This window comes from Hemitrygon akajei, chromosome 15 (genome assembly GCF_048418815.1).
Source record: "Hemitrygon akajei chromosome 15, sHemAka1.3, whole genome shotgun sequence".
Classification (NCBI taxonomy): Eukaryota; Metazoa; Chordata; class Chondrichthyes; order Myliobatiformes; family Dasyatidae; genus Hemitrygon; species Hemitrygon akajei.
In genome coordinates this window covers 67,891,811-67,914,867 of record NC_133138.1, presented here as the reverse complement: position 1 = coordinate 67,914,867, position 23,057 = coordinate 67,891,811, and the positions used below count along the sequence as shown (strand labels likewise).

The following is a 23,057-nucleotide window of genomic DNA, read 5'->3' as shown; positions in this document are numbered from 1 at the left end:
TGTAAGCACATTGCGGTTGTTGTTAAATAAAAGCTATATTTCTTCCAGAAGATGTTTCTTTATTAGTAACCCACGGTACATATGAATATAGAGAACACAACAGGTACTCTAGCTCAATAACAAAGTTTGGAATCACTTTGATTCAGCTTTGGAGATTGAACAGATTCCTATTTTCTTGTAGATCAGATACACTCCAGTGGGAAACTTGTTGTGAAGAAAAATTATGGTAAAAAATAAGAGTTGGTGTGACAACACTGCCTTGCTTGACCCTATTCTGCTCAAGATTGGGACAGTGTTAGAACCAAAGTTCACTCATTGGAGTGAGAACAAATCTGTCCCCACCAATTGGCACAGTCCACCAGATCCAATAACCTCTTTGCAGCACACTGCCAAAGCTTTCTGAGAGGGCCTTCCACTACACATTGCAGACTTTGGGAGGTGGCACTTTGAATTAGGGAGAACTTCTTCAGCCAAAATCAGGCAGCATAATGAGCCTCTCCGGATGTTTCTGCCAACCCCAGGCAGTGCCTTGTGTCCAGTTGCTTCTCTGGGTATAGTGCTGCAGAAGAGGCAGTCAAAGGAAAAGAGGTAGAGGATCCTGAAGAAGGGATAAATGTGGGAGGGGGCTGTGAATAGAAGAGTGGTGAGAACTATGAAGGGTGTACCTCTCAATGGTATGTACTGTACGTGCCATGTTAAAACATTCATGGTAATTTAATTCTTAAAGAACTCGAAATGCCCCATGATCTTTGTAAATTAAGCTATACTCTAGAAAATGCAGTTTAACCAAAAACAATTAAAATTGTTCTGAATAAAAATACATGAGCATCTGAAACAAATGGAAACCCAGCAAACCTACATGCAATTGCAAGACTCGCTCGAACTTGTTGTTATCACATGTTCTGGACCAGCGGAACTACATTTCCCAGCATGCCACGGGTGGGACGTTTCCAGTTGGTTGGATCAGCGGAAGTGAATTAGCGTTTCCGTCGAGCGAATTGTGCGCACTAGTGGGGTGGGTTGAGCTGAAGCGCAGGTGAGTAGTGGGCACTCCGTCCTTACCCTCGGGCATGACTGGGAGGCGAACGGGCTCTCGACCCTCCTGCGCGATTCAATCAGGCCGTTATAAAGAGGTCGTCGCCTCCCTTTAAATGCACTGGGGATGGACGGTCCCGCGGTCTGTCTGAAATCGGGTTGGAGAGCTCGCAAACCCTGGAGGGCTATCGTCCTAGAGCATTAACTCAGCTTCACCCTGAACAGATGATGCCTGATCGTCAGATTTACACGATCTTTTGCCTCTGTACCAGCCTTCTGGCTGGATTGTGTCGCCCCCCTCTCCCAAGGGTAGTAGGCCCCATTTCACTTAAAGCTGGTAGCGGCAGAAGCTAGATTTCATCTGGGTACATCAGTAAAATAATGGTCGAAGCACTGTGATTTTGATTAGGCTGGGGATCAAACTCCAATTTACCGGCTGAGGCATGATGTGCGGTAAATTAAGTAGCTGCACTTACGCAACTAGAGTCCAATGACAGGCTAGAGAGGGTGTGATCTATTTTTGTTTACATGTGGGCATATTGTTCTTTCGGAGATACTAGGTTCTGATATCAGGTTTAATACGTAACACGTATAGATGCTGGGAATCTAAAATACGAACAGGAAGTAAAGCTACTAGGTATGTGACGCAGAGCGAATCTGAGGAGTATTGGCATAATACATCACAAAATAGAAACAAATTTGGGCTCTTCTGAAATAAATACTTTAAAACAATAATTTTCTGTCTCTTGTAGGCTGTAGCAAATTGCTTTACAGTTAATGAAATGCTTTTTAAAGTACAGCCAGGGTTTCAGTGCACTTAACATATCCTGAGTTATGTCTTGTGAGCTAGTTGGTCTTGTCAGACTTGTTCAAAGAAATATTTTACCCTTTAAAATAATGTATCACAAACTGGGAGAGCATTGGGATCTTTGTTTTAATATACAATATTAAAACACCACTCTCCGTGCAGCACTGAGTTGAAGCTGATGTTTACAAGACATTGACTATTTTTTATATGTGTGTATTGTAACAAATTGTAGGAAGATGTGGAAGCAGAAAGAAAGATTTCTATGGTGGTGAAAATTCCTTTTCATTACATTTTGAAAAATTCTGTACAGTAAACAGTTTCAAGAATGTTTCTATGAGCTGTGTGTGGGATTGCATTTTGAATTATTCTGCCTTTCAGGAGAAGAGTTATGGTGAATTGGTTATTAAGTAATCAGTTATTGTGAATATTTCCTTTCTGATTCAAGAGATTTGGCTTTCAAATGGATAAGGAATCAGAAGACAGAGAGATTCTTAAAAAATTGGGAACTGCTTTAAACATTTCTGATGGTGATACAGACAAGCAGGATGCATCTTCTGGCCAACTAACTTGTGACTCAGCTTCATGCAGGCTACCCACAGTGGATGGTGATGTTGCAGGAGCGAGTGGCAATGCTGACAGGCCACAGTTAGATATTAATGCTGACGGTCAAGGGTCAGCAGAAGAACGATTCTTTGAATGCAGGGAAGCACATGAGACTGATGGGTGTGCAGATGTGGAAGAAGATGTAACAAAGTTGGAACAGGAGAATGATTCTGAGTTAAAAGAAACCAAAACACTTGAGTTTGATGAAGAATATTTACGAGAATTGGAAAAAGATTTGCCTGAAGAAGAGAAAAAGGTAAGGAGTGTAACTTTGCTCCATTACATGTTGACATTTGTTTTTATTTTGAATTTTCTGTTTAATTTTTAAGACCCTGATATTAATGTTCTTTTCATGTTGGTGTCCTTCACATTCAGTTTAAATGTAACTAGGCTTTAGTTTCTGGGTACCAAATATGAATAGTCTTGCTGGCATTTTTCTCCCCTTCAATATTTATCTTCAGAGGTGTGCAATTGCCTTAATTAAAATCAAGTGTTTATTTCTGTAAGTTTCCTTTCAGCTCAATTTGTATGCGGTTATTTACCTCACAACAAATAGGTTCCAAGGATGGTGCAATGTTTGTATTGATGCTGTGGCATTGGGAGAAAACCAGGTAACCAAAGGTGTACGAGGAGGGGCAGCTCATGCCTCGTGAGCCTGATTGAATTCTTTGAGGAAGTAATAAATAAATTGAAGGCAGAGCAGTGGATGTGGTATATCTGGTTTTTAGGTGTTTAACAAAGATCCCCCCCCCCCCCCCCATGGTTAGGCTCATTCAGAAAATCAGGAGGCATGGGATACAGGGAAACTTGGATGCGTGGATTCAGAATTTGCTTGCCCACAGAAGGCATGATGGTAGTAGACAGACTATGTTCTACCTGGAGGTGGGTGACAAGGGATCTGTTCTGGGACCTCTGCTTTTTGGATTTTTATGAAAGATTGGATGAAGAAGTGAAAGGGTGGGTTAGTAAGTGTGTGGATGACTCAGATGTGCGTGGGTTTGTGGATATTGTAGAAGGTTGCCATTGATTGGAATGGGTCATTGATAGGGTGCAGACCTGGGCTGAGAAGTGGCAGATGGAGTTCAAATTAGAATAGTGTGAAGTGATACATATCGGAAGGTCGAACGTAGGCAAAGTAGAAGGTTAATGATTGGATTCATAGCAGTGTGGAGGAACGGGGGAATCTTGGGGCATATGCCTATAGATCCTCAAAGTTGCTGTGCAAGCTGTTAGAATGGTCAAGAAGGTGAATGGTGTGTTGGTCTTCATCAGTAGGGGATTGAATTTGAGAGCTACAAGGTAATGTAATGTTGCAGCTCCTGAAAACTGTTTAGGTCACGCATGGAGTATTGTGTTCATTTCTGGTTGTCTCATTTTAGTAAGCATGTGGAAGCTTTAAAAAGAGTGTACAGAGGAGATATACCACAGTGCTGCCTGTTTTGGAGAGCTTGTGTTAAAAGGAAAGGTTGAATGAACTTCGACGTTTTGCTTTGGATGGGAGGAGGATGAGAGGTGTCTAAGAGGGATTGATAGAGTGCCTTTTCTCATTTCAGAAATGGCTAATGCTGGAGCAAAGAATTGTAAGATGATTGGAGGAAAGTATAGGGAGGCATGTCAAAGGTAGGTTTTGTTTTATAGAGTTGTAGGTGTGTGGGATGAACTGCTGGGTTGATGGTAAAGGCTGATACATTAGGGGTATTTAAGAGACTCTTAAGATTGGTATGTAGGTGAAAGAAAAGGAGAGCTATGCAGGAAGGAAGAATTAGATTGATGTTGGAGCAGGTTAAGAGGTCAGCACAACATTGTGAGCCTGTACTGTTCTAAGTAACCTTTTGCATGGGCATATTTTGCTGTTCCTAACCTCAGCAGTGGCTCCTAACCTCAGTCACTCCTGGCTCTGATGGCGGTATTGCCACCAGGCAAGCTTTTATTCTGTTATTTTGCACTCTTTATATTAACTTAATTGTTTACTAGACATATATACACTAATGTACCTCAGCTTTTTTCTCTGTATTTATATATCATGTATTTCATTGTACTGCTGCCATAAAGCTAACAAATTTCACAGCAAATAACAGTGATATTAAACCTGATTCTGATTAAGCCACATTGAAGAATACACTACTTCGTCAAGACACAGCATGCCCTTATTTTCAGCTGTTTTTTTAAACACTTTACAGAGTGGCAAAGAATTAGATTTACACTTAAGATAAAGACTGAAATATAAGTAAAACAAATAATTGTTATCATTAATAAAATGTACTTGTAGTACTATATTATGTTTTATCTAGGTAAATAAGCTTGTTCAGCATTAGTGGATCATTAAAATCTGAGTAATAACTCGTTCGACGAAGTGTGACAGTTTTGCTGTTTTTTCATAAGAGTTTACAGACTTCCTTTGATCTTACTGGAGATGCACTTAATTGAGAATTGTGAAACGTTTAAGTCCTATATAGCACTAGGGTTGAAAGTTTGCATCTCCATACTCCAAACACATCAGATTTTCTCCACTGTAATAGTCTGACCGTTATTTTCATCTTAGATTTCCAGCTCATTGTCTTTCTTGCACTGCCTCCTTCCCAATATTGTAGACAATGAGCCTATAGCCTTCCTATAGCTACGTGTCTTTTGTGAACTTTCTGCCCTGTGAATATTTGTTTCTTCTCTGCATTTTGGGAAGCAGTATTTTTCAGTCTTCTATTAGGTGTTCCAACTCCCCAGTTGAATCTAATTTTTTTGTGAATATAAACAAGCCTTGGCTGAAAACCAATTTTCCATAGATATGAAAAATTGTGTGAGTTTTGCTAGTTTCAGTTCACAACGTTAAACAGTATTTTAAAACTATAATAGTTTTATCAGCATTACTGGGTTCTCAGTTTGTACTCCTGATAAATTCAGCAGTGATGTTGTTCATTCTTTTATAAATCCATTGCAGTGTGCCTAGGTGCTTGGAATGGTGGTCTGGACAAGTTTCAGCCTATGTTTGCCATTGCCCATAAGGGAAGCTTAACGTGTCACAAAGCAGAGCATCCCATAAACAGTTGGGATTTGCATAGTTTATATGTGAAACTCATGTGGCACCCATAAGGCAACATAAATAAAGTGTAATCCAATCACAAACAAGTGAAAGTCTGCAGTGATGGAAATGCAAGCAACACACACAAAATGTTGGAGGAACTCAGCAGGCCAGGCAGCATCTATGGAAAAGAGTACAGTCGATGTTTTGGGCTGAAACCCGTCTACAGAGTCCTGATGAAGGGTCTCGGCCCGAAACATCAACTGTTTACTCTTTTCCATAGATGCTGCCTGGCCTGCTGAGTTCCTCCAGCATTTTGTGTACATTACTTAAATAAAATGTATGTTCTGCCAAGTTCATATTTATTGGAGGAAATCAACACCCAGTACTTTCAAGTAGGCCTTTGGTGATGTACTATTCTTTTTAAAACTACAATTTGCATCCCACTCAAGCTAAATATTAATGTGGTGTTACTCTTATGAGCTTGCAAGATTAAGAGATCCTGAAGGATAGCTGACTTTACCATACCATGTGATTGTCAGTTTGGGGAAAATTCTGGAAAGCAGAAATCAGAGCACTGAAACACTTTTCCTCCTCACCCTATATGTACTTTATGATAGTTCTTTCATAGGCATAAACTGTTTAAGTTTCTTCTCAAAATACAGGTTAAAGAGAAATTAAAATCTTCATTTCCTGTAGGGAAATTGAAAATGTAGGAACATCACCTTTTTTGCATAGTTTGTATCTGATTACATCTAACGTCTAATAGTGTGAATAATTAGGGATTAATTTAAAATTGAAGGTACAGAATGAACTGTACCCGTGGTACTGTAGTTAAAAAAAATGTTGAGCAAATAACTACCAGGGAAAGATGATAATTAAGTGATCACTAAAATGTTTTTATATAAATATGAATTCTGGCCACCACATGAGATAAAATACTATTTTTTGTTAAAACTCCGGATCAAGAAGCCCTATATTAAATAGGCATTAGGAATTCTTCACATAATGAAATAATAATATCTTTACTCAACCTGGGAAAGCAGTAGTTTTGCTCTTAAAAGGTCGTAAAGCATAAGTTGTAAACTTTTTTCACAGATGTACAATAATTCTGCATACATTTAGAGTAAATTAATTTCCCAGCAACTGAGTAGAAGAGAATTCTAAAGAGTCAAAAGATTGGACCAAAAATTTTACTATTTTTGGGTACATGAGAGGCTGGGGATAGCATAAATTAAAGACGCAGTAGAGAAATTGGTTTAGACATTCCAAAGACTTTGGACCAGATTCTTGATCTTCCAAGAATCAGTAGATTCTGGCATTGTACTGGATAATTGGAAAATTGCAAATGTTACTCCACTATTTAAGAAGGGTGGGAGGCAGCAGAAAGGAAACTATAGACCTGTTAGCCGGTTGGAATCGATAGTTAGGGATGAGATTACGGAGTACCTGGAGGCACATGACAAGATAGGCCAAAGCCAGCATGGTTTCCTTAAAGGAAAATTTAAGGAAATCCTGCAGTTTTTTTGAGCAAATTACAAGCAGGGTAGACAAAAGAGATGCAGTGGATGTGGTGTACTTGGATTGTCAAAGGCCTTCTGAAAATGTAGATCAGCCCATGACTGAATGGCAGAGCAGACTCGATGGGCTGAATGGCCTACTTCTGCTCCTATATCTTATGGTCTTTTCAAGTGTCGAACTACATATTTGTCCATCACCACTAAGTCACAGCATATTACTTGATATTTTCCTGATGGGTATGAATACATGTAGCGTTATATCAAACGCTTGCTCTTCCGAGTTACAGAAAATTTAATTAGTATTGTCAAGTATCAGCTGCTGGTCTTGAGTGTTGAAACTTACAATTTGTGAATTGCTTTTTTTAATAATTTGATAACCATTCTGTTTTACAGCGAAGACAAAGTGAGAGTTTAACACTGAAAGAGGTTGGCAATGAGCAGTTTAAAAAAGGAGGTAGGTGTTTCAGAATGATTTAATCTAGACCTAGTGGCATTAGACAAATATTGCAGAACTGTTAAAAAATCACAGGCAGTATAGTTTGAAATGGTCATCTAATCTTTGACCAATCCTGCCTAATCACTGCACTACTATGAAGAAAAACACATTTATTTTCTCATTTCATGATTTCCCATGGCATTTTGCAGGTTGTAACAGTTGGGCCTGAGCCAATGAGGGGTGGACACAGGATGACTTGATGAATCAGAGCCAACAGAAGTAAGAATGGTGCAGGACTGATAAGGCAAAAGATAATGAAGTGTTATTCTTGTCTACATGTGGACAAGAAAATGCAGGACCAGTAGCAGATGTGGAGAATAAAACAGTATTAACATTTCAGGTGGATGATCTCAAGTCCAAATTAGGAAATTAATGAGCCAAGCATGTGTTGATCCTTACCTTGGTCAATTAACTTAGGTTAACTGAATGACCACACTATTCACAACTTTATTGTATCAACTTATTACATAAAATGCAAATTCATTTATAATACTTATCAGCGTTTCATTATTCTGTTCCCTTATCAGTTCTGCACCACCCTTACTTCCACATCTAAGACATTTGATTTGTATACATGTCCACTGTCCTTGTAGCTGTTCCACAGGCTTTTAATTTCTTCAGGTTTTGAGGTGCGGAGAAGGATGGTGGGAACTAAGAGTTGTCTGTGAGGGTGCTGACTAGCTGAATCCAGGTGACATGGATAGTGTTGATGCTATTTGAGAGAGGGCGGTGAAGGTTGATTATTAATGGCTGATATGTCTGGAAGAGGTAGATATTTCCAGTTTGCAATTCAGCCAGTTTGTTCACATAAAAAGCTTTATTAAATTTCATGAAATTATTGAAAAGCAAATTGTCCCTGAAGCAAATATTTATCAAGGAACAAAGAGCACCTAGTTTATTCATGACACATGGTCCAAGATTGCAGTGATGATGTAAAGAGAATGGGGTGTAGAAATGAAAACTATTTGGATTTTCAGAAGGTGTTTGATAAGATGAAATAGAAGATTCAGGCACACATGAAAACAGCTCTCGATGTGAGCTAGAGTCAGAATAAACAGATCTGTTTCAGGGTGGAAGGATGTGACTAGCGGACTGCCCCACACAGGATTCATTCTTAGCCCTCAAATATACTGTATATATGATACATTTTATGTGTAAGTGATAATATCAGTCTGGTCCGCAAGCTTCCTTAAATGTGGAAAAAAATATATAATAAATTAAAAATAAATGGGTAAAAGAATGCAACGTGTAAGCTATCCAAATTCATTGAAGACATTGAAAGGCATGTCGCAATGAGAACATTTGGACTCTGCAACAGGATGTGGATAGCTTGAGTGGGTGAAACTTGGCAAATTGCCTTAAATATGCGAAAGTGTGATAACATTTACTTACAGTAATAGGATTTAAAGGCAAACTGTTATGTATGTATGTGGAGAGAGGTTACAAGTGAAGGACCTAGGTGTTCTTGCACATGAATCACAAATTAGCAGGGAGATGCAACAAGTAGTTGATGGTGGGGGTTACTGAGGAGTAATGGAATTATGTGAATATTACAGATATTAATGGAAACGAGAACCAGTCTTCAGATCTTAATGTAAACTGCAAGCAGTAATCAGTTTGAAGTTGAAAGGACATCTTTGCAAATAAACAGTAATGTCTGTGGAGCACAGGCTGACCTGCAGTAGGGTCTGGCTGCCAAGTGATAGGGTTTGCAAAGTGAAGTGTCTTGAAACGTTCAGATGTTGAACAGTGGGGTTATGTTAATTGGCCTGCATCAAACCAGGCAACAATGGCTTAAATAATGTGCATCATTGTAAACAGCTTCAAGGAAGCTTGCAGACCAGAGTAATATTATCACTTAGCACTACAAATAGCGGATCTATCAATAGTTGGGAGATTTGTGCGCTCAGAGAATCAGCCCTCACAACACTAATCTTGGATGTCTGGTTCTCTGTCCTCAGAAGGGCTTTTTAGACTATCTGTGTGAATCAGTTTGGCCCAGCAAAGACATTTGAACCTTCGTAGGTGTCTTATCAATTAGAATGTGCTTCCACTGTAAATACTGTACATTAAAAGGAACCACTTGTCAGACACAAATATTGAAATAAACAATATTGTAACTATGGAAATTGTATTGAATCACCTACTGTACCTTTGGTCTTAAGGGTATAAGAATATGATCACAAGAACTTTGAGTTTAAGAGATTACCAAGAGGATGTCTCTGTCGTGATGAATAAAAGACTTTCATATCCACCAACTGATCCAGTTTCTCCACTGAGTCACAACAGTTGCAAAGACAAATAGGATATTAGAAGGAAATTGGAGTTTAGAACTGGGGAAATATTACAGTTGTTTAGGGTGTTGGTGAGACCACACTTGGAATATTCTGCATAGTTTTGGTCTCCTTGTTTAAGGAAGAATACTGGCTTTGGAGGCAGTCTAAAGGCAATTCAGGAGGCTAATTATTGAGATTAGTGACTAAAGAGGTTACAACCATAGTCTTTGGAACTCAGATGAGTGAGGGGTGCTCTAGTATTAGATCTTAAGAAGGTATGACAGGCTGAATGCTGAGATGTTTACATTAGTGGCAGAGTCACAAATAAGGGAGCCTGATGTCAAGAAAATGGGTCCGTCACTGAAAACCAAGGCTCATAGGAATTCTTACTGAACATGGTAAATCTCAGGAACACTCTGCCCTAGAAGATTAAGGGGTCAGATCACAAAGTATTTGGAGAGGAGGTAAATAAATGTTTGAAAGATCAGGAATTGAGGGTTTTAGGGAACTTGCACTGAAGTTTTAAGACTGAATGCAGGGGAGGCTGTATAGCTGCCTCTTTGGTGTTCTTGTTTTTTCTTTATAGAAGAAACCTCATGTTGAACACTAAATGCATCAGACTACATTGGCAAAATTGAACATGAATTGCTGCTTGAACTGTATGGTGGGATTGGGAGATATTAAAGGGCAGGCATTTGGATCCCCAGCGGCTGCTTGAGAAGGGGGGTGATTGTTGTAGAACCAGAAAATCATGAAGTGAACCGTCTTTTCAGAATGCTGAGAAAGGAGTAGGGGAGATGAGCATGGCAGTGCCATCTTGTAGCAGTAATGGAGGATGATCCATCCCACCAGTTCATGGAAGTTGAAAATCAGAACTGTGTCCATGCTATGGGTGGGAAGAAGTTGGATGAGAACAGAAGTGTGGAAAATGGAACGTGTGTTGGGGACCCTGTCAGAACCCTGCGGTTGGTAGAAGGAAAGGCATTGTGAAGAAAGAGGAATTCAACTTGAAAATTTGTTTTCAGAATGGACATAACATAGTTAAAGGAAGTCAGAAAATAATCAACATAATTTTATCCAAGTCTGCAAAACATTAATAACATTCTTTGTAAATGCCCAAGTAGGGCACCTGGCTAAGAACTAAAGCCCTGTGCTGATCAACTAACTGGTGTGTTCACTAAGATTGTTAATCTCTTGCTTGGCAGTCAGACATACCGACCTGCTTCAAGCAGGCTTTAATTATACCGGTCCCTAAGGAGAACATGATAACCTGCCTCAATGACCATTATCCAGTAGTACCTACATCCACAGTGATGAAATGTTTTGAGAGATTGGTTCAGAACAATCATCCCCTCAAAAAGCTTCGAGACCTTGGCCTCAGTACATTCCTGTGCAATTGATCCTTTGATTCCTCACTTGCAGACCCCAGTCAGTTTGGATTGGCAGCAACCTCGCATCACAACCTCCATCAGGACAGGTGCACCACAAGGCTGTGTACTTGGCCCCCTGCTCTACTTGCTTTATACTTATGACTGTGTGGCTTGTTGTAACTGAATGAAGTTGCCAGAGAGTCGCATCTGGTGGATATAAAAGTCTTTGTTTGGACACACAAACTACCAGCCTTGGGAGTATCGAGAGAGAGAGAGAGAGAGGTGTACTGACCCGACATTACAGCACATTTTTATATGTTAAATAACAAAGTTAACAGGACAATTTCTTTGGTTACAGCGTCCTCATAATGCTTCTTTAGAGTTTCATGTTATTTTTCAAATGCCTGGATCTTCCCACCAAAATGAGTGTTAATTACTGTGGTCTCTGAATCGTATTCATGCAGTGGGGTGTTAATTGCATTTATACATATACAGACATCTTAAGTCAATTGGATGGTTCCTGTTCTGAGCTGCATTTTAAATTTAATCTATGATCCATATTCAAGTCTGAAGATTGGCTGCTGGATATCATTAATATTTGCTATGTACCCTAACTCCAGAACACGCCCTAACAGGCTAAGCACAACTCCAATGCCATATTCAAGTTTGCCGACAACAACACTGTCGTAGGCCATTTTAAAGGTGATGATGAATGAGCATATAGGAGGGAGATTGAAATTCGGGCTGACTGGTGCCACAACAACATCCTTTCACTCAATATCACAATACCAAGAAGCTGATTATTGACTTCTGGGGGAGGAAATCAGGCGTCCATGAGCCAGTCCTCATTTGAGGATCAGAGGTGGAGAGGGACAGCTCAAGTTCCTTAGTGTTATCATTTCAGAGGAGTTGTCCTCTGCCTACCATGTAAATGCAATTCCGAAGATAGCAAGGCAGCATTTCTACTTCTGAGTTTGTGAAGATTCAGCTTGGCATCTAAAACTCTGACAAACTTCTGTAGATGTGTGGTGGAGAGTATATTGACTGGTGTATCACAGCTTGGTACAGGAACACCAATGCCCTTGAACAGAAAATCCTAGAAAAAGTAGTGGATATGGCCCAGTCCATCAAGGGTAAGATCTCCCCACCACTGAGTACGTCTACATGAAACGTTGTTGCAGGAAAGTAGCATCCATCATCAGAGACCCCCACCAGTCAGGTCATGCTCTCTTCCTACTGCTGCCAACAGGAAGAAGGTACAGGAGCCTCAGGAGTTTCACCATCAGGTTCAAGAGCGGTTATTATCCCTTTTGAACCAGTGGATAATTTCACTCAACTTTACTTGCACCATCACTGAAATGTTCCCACCACCTATGGACTCAATTACAAAGACTCTTCACCTCATGATCTTGATATTTATTGCTTATTTTATTATAGTTATCATTACTTATTTTTGTATTTATACAGTTTGTTGTCTTTTCCACACTGGTTGAACACCCAAGTTGGTGTGGTCTTCCATTGATTCTGTTATTGTTAATACTCTGTTATGGATTTATTGTGTATGCCCGCAGGGAAATGAAAATCAGGGTTGTATATGGTGAAACGTATACTTTGATAATAAATTTACGTTGAATTTTGTACATTGCTATTAAATGGAAAAAAGTCATGACTAATATTATTCCTATTACTTGCAGAGTATCCTGAAGCTGAGAACTCCTATACAGAAGCCCTTGGGATTTGCCCAGCCTGCCACCAGAAAGATAGATCTATTCTTTATTCTAATAGAGCAGCTGCTAGAATGAAACTGGTAAGCACTTCTCACTTGTGATCTGAAGGATTGGTTTTTAGATGCGTTTACATGTGATCTGCACAATGGGTTTGTAGACATGGGTGAGGATAGATGTTCATATGAACTAGTTAAATTGAACAGTTATGTTAGTAGCAGGTTTATTATTTGAATAAGTTACTTTTATAGCTGAAATCAGTGGTGCAGTTCAATTATTGTGTGTGATTTTTGCCAATTGAATTGAGAGTTGGGAAATGCTAAACATTATTCAACAGAATTTGAAAAAGGACTCTTTTGACATGGTTACATACCTTTTTGTAATTCTGCTTCAAGTTACTTGCTTACAGTAAACTAGTAATGGACTTTTTATCATGCATTTTTCACCCAGTAAAATAAAAAACAGTAAAACGATAATAGCAGCTGCCATGTAATGACTTTATCCTGAAGAAAATCTAAGAATAAAAGATCTACCTGTTGGAGATATCTTTGTGTCCAACCAAGAATGAAACTATCTAATCGGAAGTGCTTTAGCACAGACTGTACCTTTAATCCTCTACCTGTGCAGGCATGAGCTCCACTGTGCACCAATAGTGCAAACTTGGGGAATAATGAAAATGAGATGCATGATTTCACACATATAAAGCCAAAGTCCTCCCATAGAAAAGAACAAACTTTGTAGGCCAGAGCATCACACACACACACACACACACATTGCTGGAGAAACTCGGCAGGTCGGGCAGTATCAATGGAGATGTAGAACAGTTGACGTTTCAGACCGAGACCCTTCATCAGGTTGGGAAAGGAAGAGGGAAGAGGCCAGAATAAAAAGATGAGGGGAAGGGAGGGAGTACAAGCTAGAAGGTGAAGCCAGGTGGGTGGGGTAGGGGTGATGAAGTAAGAAGCTGCTAGTTTATTTTCTGCTTGTGAAGGTCCACGGCTAAAGAAAAAGTGCAAGCAGAAACAGGATCTTGCTATTAAGCTACTCCAGAGCTGCTCACTTTACTGTCACTGGAAATGGAAAAGATTGATGCTGAAGAGTTTGAAAAAGTATTTGTATAATCAGATGGGTCTCCCTGACTCTTAATTTTAATAATGACTTGGCACTAATTTTTCAGTGATTTAAGTATTCTGACATATAAATTGAGATTGAGATAAACTTGTTTAACTGGGTCACACAGACCAAATCATAGTGTTTCCAGTTCTGTAGGTAATCGTTTTCATCACTGCTCCATCCCATGCTACATCAACCCTTAAAATTAAGTTCACAAAAATGCTGCAGGAATAAATAATAATTATTGTAATATAAGATCATAAGATATAGGAGCAAAAGTAGGCTATTTGGCCCATCAAATTTGCCTTTTACTGATGGCCCAATCATGGGCTGATTCAATTCTTCCAGTCCTCCCCACTCCCCTGCTTTCACTCCATACCTTTTGATGTCTTGGCTAATCAAGAACATCTATCTCTGCCTTAAATACACCCAATGACTTGGCCTCCACAGCTGCTTGTGGCAACAAATTCCACAGATTTACCACCGTCTGACTAAAGTAATTTCTCTGCATCTCAGTTCTAAAAGGACATCCTTAAATCCTGAAGTTGTACCCTCTTGTTCTAGAATCCCCTACCATGACAATAAATTTGCCATATCTAATCTGTTCAGGCCTTTTAACATTTGGAATTTTTCTATGAGATCCCTCCTCATTCTCCTTAACTCCAAGGAATACAGTCCAAGAGCTGCCAGACATTCCTCATACAGTAACCCTTTCATTCTTGTGAATTTTCTCTGAACCCTCTCCAATGTCAGTATATCCTTTCTAAAATAAGGAGCCCAAAACCGCACCCAATATTCCAAGTGTGGTGTCACGAATGCCTTATAGAGCCTCAACATCACATCCCTGCTCTTATATTCTATACGTCTAAAAATGAATGCCAACATTGCATTCGCCTTCTTCATAAGTGACTCAACCTGTAGGTTAACTTCTGGCGTATCTTGCACAAGGGCTCCCAAGTCCCTTTGCATCTCTGCATTTGGAATTCTCTCCCAATCTAAGTAATAGTCTGCCGGTTTATTTCTTCCACCAAAGTGCATGACCATATACTTTCCAGCATTGTATTTCATTTGCCACTTCTCTGTCCATTCCCCTAAACTATCTAAGTCTCTCTGCAGGCTCTCTATTTCCTCTACACTACCTGCTCCTCCATCTGTCTTTGTATCATTGGCAAATTTAGCCACAAATCCATTAATACCGTAGTCCAAATCATTGACATACATCGTGAAAAGCAACGGTCCCAACACCAAGCCCTGTGAAACTCCACTGCTAACCGGCAGCCAGGCAGAATAGGATCCCTTTATTCCTACTCTCTGTTTTCTGCTGACCAGCCAATGCTCCACCCATGCTAATAACTTCCCTGTAATTCCATGGGCTCTTATCTTGCTAAGTAGCCTCATGTGTGGTACCTTGTCAAAGGCCTTCTGAAAATCCAAGTACACCACGTACATTGCATCTCCTTTGTCTACCCAGCTTGTAATTTCCTCAAAGAATTGCAGTAGGTTTGTCAGACAGGATTTTCCTTTCAGGAAACCATGCTGGCTTTGGCCTATCTTGTCATGTGCCTCCAGGTAGTCCATAATCTCATCCCTAACAATCAATTCCAGCCACTTTCCAACCACTGATGTCAGGTTAACAGGTCTATAGTTTCCTTTCTGCTGCCTCCCACCCTTCTTACATAGCAGAGTAATGTTTGCAATTAATGCCAGAATCTATTGATTCTTTTCTTTTTTTTTTTCAAATCTTTTTATTAGTTTTTTGAAAAAAAACAGAAGAAAAATATTGTTACAAGACATTTGAGAGTACATAATAGATTGATAAACATTCAAATATATATTGATCCATACATAGAATCTCTCAAACTCATATAATAATATAAATGATTAAGAAAACCCCCCCCCCAAAACAAAAAAAAACAACAACTAAATAGAAAAAAAAACTAACCAACATGGGCAATCGCATAATGTTATATATATACAGTAGTGCATATGACTCCCAACCTCCATCCACACAATTCAGGATAGTGACAATAAGGTTCAGGATCAGACCGTTTAATTCATATGAAAATGCTGAATAAATGGTCTCCAAGTTTCCTCAAATTTAACTGAAGGATCGAAAACCACACTTCTAATTTTTTCTAAACTTAAACAGGAAATAGTTTGGGAAAACCACTGAGATACTGTTGGAGGGTTGGCTTCTTTCCAATTCAGTAAAATGGATCTTCTAGCCATTAGTGTAATAAATGCAATCATTCGTTGGAATGAAGCGGATAAACACTTATTATCCATCATTGGTAGGCCAAAAATTGCAGTAAAAGGGTGTGGTTGGAGATTAATATTTAAAACTCTTGAAATAATATTAAAAATATCTTTCCAATAGTTATGTAAGCAAGGACAGGACCAAAACATATGAGTCAACGAAGCTATATCAGAATGACATCTATCACAGGTTGGATTAACATACGAGTAAAATCGAGCAAGTTTATCTTTAGACATATGAGCTCTGTGTACGACCTTAAATTGTATTAGAGTATGTTTAGCACATATAGAGGATGAGTTTACCAATAATAAAATTTTTTCCCATTGCTCAGTAGAAATAGGGCAATGCAGTTCTTCCTGCCATTCCTTCTTAATTTTTTCAGATATATCTGGTTGTAGATTCATAATCATATTATAAATGATAGCAACAAGACCCTTTTGACAAGGATTAAGAGCTAAAATTCTTTCTGTAATGTCCAATGGACATTCTTTCGAAAAAGACTTTAGTTCATTATATAAAAAATTTCTAATTTGTAGATATCTAAAAAAATGGGTTTTAGATAAATTATATTTATTAGATAATTGTTCGAAGGACATAATGTTATCATCCAAAAACAGATCACGAAAGCATGTTATACCTTTTATTTTCCATAAATAAAAGGCTTGATCTATGGAAGATGGTCGAAAAAAGTAATTAGCTGTTATAGGACTTGACAGTATAAACTTATTCAAACCAAAAAATTTACGAAATTGAAACCAGATTCGTAATGTATACTTGACTATAGGATTAGTTATCTGTTTATTCATTTTAAATAACGAAAAGGGAAGTGAAGATCCTAAGATTGAAATCAATGAGAAATCTTGCACAGATTTACATTCCAAATTTACCCATTGTGGGCCAGCAACTGTAGTCGATTCTTGTGTCCAAAATATCAAATACCGTATATTAACTGCCCAATAGTAAAATCTTAAGTTTGGTAGAGCCAAACCGCCCTCCTTCTTAGGCTTCTGTAAATATTTTTTAGCTAACCTAGGATTTTTGTTCTGCCACAAATACGACGATATTTTAGAATCAACTGTATCAAAAAAAGATTTAGGAATAAAAATTGGTAATGCTTGAAATAGGTATAAAAATTTAGGTAGTATCATCATCTTAATGGCATTAATTCTACCTACCAAAGACATAGATAGTGGGGACCACCTATTAGCAAGTTGCTTAATTTGATCTATTAAAGGCAAAAAATTAGTTTTAAATAAATCTTTATGTTTTTTAGTAATTTTAATACCTAAATAAGTAAAATAGTCTGTAACAATTCTATATGGTACCCGATTATAAATTGGAGTATGCATATTTAATGGAAAAAGTTCACTCTTATTAAAATTCAATTTATACCCAGAGAAGTTACTAAATTGAGCAAGCAAAGAAGAAATAGCAGGAATAGATCTTTCAGGGTCAGATATATATAATAACAAATCATCTGCATATAATGATACCTTATACATCGTCTCCCCGCGGGTAATACCTAAAATATTGGGTGATTCACGAATAGCTATAGCCAAGGGTTCCAAAGCAATGTCAAATAATAAAGGGCTTAAAGGACAACCTTGCCTTGTACCCCGAAATAGTTGAAAAAAAGGGGATCTTTGATTATTAGTGAAAACCGAAGCTAAAGGTTTCTGATATATTAATTTAATCCATGATATAAATTTTGAACTAAAATTAAAATGTTGCAAAGTATTAAATAAATATGACCATTCGACTCTATCAAATGCTTTTTCGGCATCTAAGGAGATGACACATTCTGGGATTTTAGATGAAGAAGTATAAGCAATATTAATTAATTTTCTAATATTAAAAGATGAATAACGATTTTTAATAAATCCAGTCTGATCCTCAGAAATAATCCGAGGCAATATATTTTCTAATCTAACAGCCAAGATTTTACTAAAAATCTTAAAGTCCATATTCAGCAAAGATATAGGCCGATAAGATGCACATTCAGTGGGATCTTTATCTTTTTTAAGAATTAAAGAAATAGAAGCTTCATAAAAAGATTGTGGTAGTTTACCTATACTTAATGCATCTTTAAAAATTTTACAAAGCCAAGGAGAAAGTATAGAAGAAAAGGATTTAAAAAATTCTGCAGAAAAACCATCTGGGCCCGAAGCTTTACCCGAGTTCATTAAGAAAATGGCCTTTTCTATTTCAGACTCCGTAATAGGTGTATCCAAAATTACACTATCCTCAGCAGTTACTTTTGGAATATTCAATTTCCTTAAAAATTCACTCATTATAGAAGAGTCTTTAGTACATTCTGATTGATATAAAGAATTATAAAAATCTTGAAAGGCTGTATTTATCTCTTTGTGATCAATCGTCAGAGTACCATCTTGTTTACGAATCTTAGTAATTTGTCGCTTATCCGAAACAATTTTCAATTGGTTAGCTAGTAATTTACCAGACTTATCTCCATATGTATAAAATTGAGCTTTCGATTTAATTAACTGACTTTCAATCGAAGAGGTTAACAATAAACTATGCTCCATTTGAAGTTCCACCCTTTCTTTATAAAGTTCTTTACTAGGGGTCAATGCATAAATCTTATCAATTGCCTTAATTTTATCAACTAATGTTGATATTTTAGAGTTAGTTCGTTTCCTAACTCCGGCAGAATATGAAATAATCTGTCCACGAATATATGCCTTAAAAGTATCCCAGAGAGTTCCACTAGAGATGTCTGCTGTGGAATTTATTGAGAAAAACAAATCAATTTGCTGTTTAATAAAGTTAATAAAGTCAGAGTCCTGCAGTAAAACAGAATTAAACCTCCAACTTTTAGTACTAATATGTGAATCCGTCACCTTAATAGATAACTTCAAAGGTGCATGATCAGATATAACAATAGAGTCGTATTTGCAATCCATGACATCTGTAAGGAAGTGCTGATCAATGAAAAAGTAGTCAATCCTTGAGTAATTATGATGCAGATGGGAAAAGTATGAGAACTCTTTATCATTAGGGTGTAGAAAACGCCAGATTTCACAGATAGCTGAATCAATCATAAAAGAATTAATAAGAGAAGCCGATTTGTTCGGAAAAGTTTGAATGGGTTTGGATCTATCCATCAAAGGGTTTAAACAACAATTGAAATCCCCGCCCATTATCAATCTGTATTGATTCAAATTAGGAAAGGATGTAAATAAACATTTAAAAAATTCAGGACAGTCAGTATTTGGAGCATAAACATTAACTAAAACAACTTTTTGATTAAAAAGCAACCCAGTAATAAGCAAAAATCTACCTTGCGGGTCTGAAATTGTTTCATAATGTATAAAAGCAGTTGATGAGTCTATAAAAATAGAAACACCTCTCACTTTGGCTTGCGAATTTGAGTGATACTGTTGGCCCTTCCAAAACCTAAACAACCTCTGACTATCCACCTTCCTAACATGAGTCTCTTGTACAAAAATAACATTCGCGTTCATTCTATGGAATACTTTGAATACTTTTTTCCGTTTAATCGGATGATTTAAACCATTAGTATTCCAAGAAACAAAGTTAATAGTCTTATCCATATTGACAATACATATTACAGTTAACATATAGGTTTAAAAGAAAAGTGAACTCATGAACTCGGAAGGGGAAAGTAAGTTCAAAGGGAAGCCGGAAGTCACAGCACCGCAGCCATTTTAGTAGTTTCATATAAGCCCATGAAGTAAAACTAAGCAAAAAGCAAGCAGAAAAAAGAAAAAAAAGAAAAATCTCCCTCCCACCACCCTCAAAACCCCAGGAAAAAAGCCAAACAGAGGCAAGCGAGCGATCTAATACTAAAATTACCCCCTTGTCTCAAGACGGCAACTCAGACGTAACAAAGTTAAAAAAAATACAAACAACCCACATTATAAAAAAAGGGTTGATATAGGAAAAATTAAAATATAAAATTAGTGTTATAAATGTATATTATCAAAAGGGTTAAAAAAATTAAAACAATAAATGAAGGTTTAACACTTTCGAACAGATCAAAACAGTTATGACGCTACAGACACTGGAGTCTGTCGGGAAGAAGAAACGCCATTTTATTCTTCCAAATCTTAATATTCAAATGCTAAAAATGTAAAAAAAAGAGCGTATATCGATTAAAAAAAATAAAAAAAAAAATAACCCTAATAGGTCATCTTCAACATTAATCGGTTAGTAATATATAAAAATATGAAATCGGAATAAACCCGGTAGAAAAAAGAGAGCTTTAATCGTATATAAGAAATATATATGAACCGTATCAAAAAAGAACCCAAACGTCAATCTATAACAGATCCAAATCTATAGGCTAGATTACATTGATCAGCCCGATCAAATGTCATTGTTCCAGGAAACCTTGAGCATCCGCTGGCGATTTAAACAGCCGAAAAGATCCATCTTGAAGGGATGCTTGTAGCCTTTCTGGTGAAAATTCGACATAACCGATCTGAAAGCCAGCCTAGCCCGTAGTACTTCGGGGCTATAGTCCTCCAGAATGCGAAAATTAAAATTTTGATAGGTTATCATACCTTTTTTACGAGCCGCACGAATCAGTCGTTCTTTGATGTGAGGATAATGGATCCTGAGAATTATGTGCCGTGGTTTCAGACTTGAATCTGCCCGATATCTAGAGACTCTGTGAGCCCGATCGATTAATGGGGGGTTATCCAGGACTTCTTCGCCCAGGACATCCACTAGAAATTTGGAGAAGAAAACGGTCAGATCACCGCTTTCAAATTTTTCCGGGATTCCAATTAACCGAAGATTTTGTCTTCGAGAACGATTTTCCAAATCAGTAATTTTAGCTTTATAGCGATCCAAGAATCTATTGATTCTTGAAAGATCGTTGTTAGTACCTCCGCAGTCTCTCCAGCTACTTCCTTCAGAACCCGAGGGTGCATTCCATCAGGTCCAGGAGATTTATCCAACCTCAGACCATTGAGCTTCCTGAGCACCTTCTCAGTCGTAATTTTCACTGCACTAACTTCACTTTCCTGTCACTCTTGAATGTCCGGTATACTGCAGACATCCTCCACTGTGAATATGTTTACTTTTTGAATGTATTGTTCTCATTGTTTCAGCTTTATGAAAATTAATCTAGCCAAATCCTTATTGTTTCGTGGCTCTGTTGGTTTATGCAGTTGGTTTCTAGGATTGATCTTAATGACTTGATGAAAAAAAAGACATCACTGTTGATCTAATTCAATTGCTAAGATGTTTTATTTGTTATCTCTTATTTGGATTCATTCTCCATAGCATAACATTGAGCGATAAAGATATTGCTATTACAAAGATTGTATCTGCTAAATTGAAACAAGCTGGATAATGTATCATATAATTATTTTTTGGATTTGATAAATATTAGCTATGAAGATTTTTTCAAAGTTTTATTCAAGAAACCAATATAGAATGTAATGAAAGTCTAGTGAGCTCTGATTGCAATTTGAGGGTTCCTACAAGAGCAAGTAGAGGAGTTATTTTGTTAAACTGCCACACTGGGTGATGGAATCTCATTTTTAAAGTTTTGAGTTTGTACAGTATTACTTCGAATTTTATTAACTTCTTTGTGCCAAGTCTATTGGAAACTTATAAAATAATTTCAACAAGTTATAGTTGTAAAAGCTGATTGAAATATTAATACTAGAAGTTATTTTGATTTTTTTTCCTTTTTAGGGTAATAAGGAAGATGCCATATCTGATTGTACCAAAGGTAATTTTATTTTTAGTACATGACAAATTATTATAGAAATTGGCATTGATATGTAAAATGCTTATCCTATTTTAATTGCATTACTGGACAGCCTCTTATTGTAATTTTAGGTTCTGTGAAATTGAATATTTTGAATTGTTTTTACTCAATCACTTATTGTTTCCCGCCCCCCCCCCCCCCCCCCCCATTTGTAGCTATTGAATTAAATCCCAATTACATTCGTGCTTTTCTGAGGAGGGCAGAGCTCTATGAGAAAACTGAAAAACTTGATGAAGCTCTGCAGGATTATAAAACCATTGTAGAAAAAGATCCTTCAGTAGTCCAAGCCAGAGAAGCCTGCATGGTGAGTATGAAATAGCTGATTGCACATTGTAGCTGCAAATAAAAGGGTCAGTTTCTGTCAGTCGATATGATTTGCATGATCGCTGAGCATAACCCACCATCTGCGGACAGATTTCTTCATTCCAATTTTCTTTCCATCTTCAGCTTCACAGGATTTGGTGTTTAAAGTTTATATCAAGATTTTAGAATTTATGTCTTCATGTGTTGAGTTGAGTCATGGGGAGATGAGGAATTTCTTCTCTTTTGGGGGTGGGGGGCTTGGAAGGTCATGAATCTTTGGAATTTTGTACCTCAGAGAGCTGAGGATGCTTGATGATTAGGCCAAGAGAGATTTTTGACCTACTGGGCAGTTGTACAGGTACGGCAGGCTCTAGGGGCCTTTTGCCCTATCCCTGATCTTATGTGGTATGTTTTCCTTCAAGAAGGGCAAAAAATTTGCCTTTTTACTTGCCCTGGTCATGGGAAACGTACGTGGGTTAGGGAAGCTCTGCCAGCTCTTGACAGTAAGTTTCCAAATTTGGATTAGTTGTGTGGAATGCCTCTATGAATCTGCATCTTCCCTCATTATTTCACCAATATCTAATGCCATAGGAAAAGGAAATGTTGGAAGTACTCAGCAGGTCAGAGCTGAGTTTATTGTCATATGCACAAGTACACATGTTCACAAGGCAGCTTAAAACTTACTTGTAGCAGCGTCTCAAGTTCAAGATTGTCATTCAACCTTACATGAATGCTCATGAATGAAACAGCATTATTTTGGAGCCAAGGT

At 37.7% G+C, this 23,057-nt stretch overlaps 1 protein-coding gene across 1 annotated transcript in view; it reads left to right on the top strand.

Moving 5' to 3' along the window:
* The first annotated feature begins 964 nt into the window (after positions 1–964).
* The window catches only part of ttc1 (tetratricopeptide repeat domain 1), a 48,882-nt gene continuing 26,789 nt past the window's right edge, over positions 965–23,057 (top strand). Inside the window, exons 1-6 of the mRNA XM_073067724.1 lie at positions 965–1,036; positions 2,289–2,702; positions 7,376–7,436; positions 12,819–12,931; positions 21,910–21,946; positions 22,141–22,289. Coding sequence (XP_072923825.1) covers positions 2,304–2,702; positions 7,376–7,436; positions 12,819–12,931; positions 21,910–21,946; positions 22,141–22,289 — 759 coding nt within the window. The 5' untranslated portion in view covers positions 965–1,036; positions 2,289–2,303. The remainder of the gene's footprint in view (positions 1,037–2,288; positions 2,703–7,375; positions 7,437–12,818; positions 12,932–21,909; positions 21,947–22,140; positions 22,290–23,057) is intronic.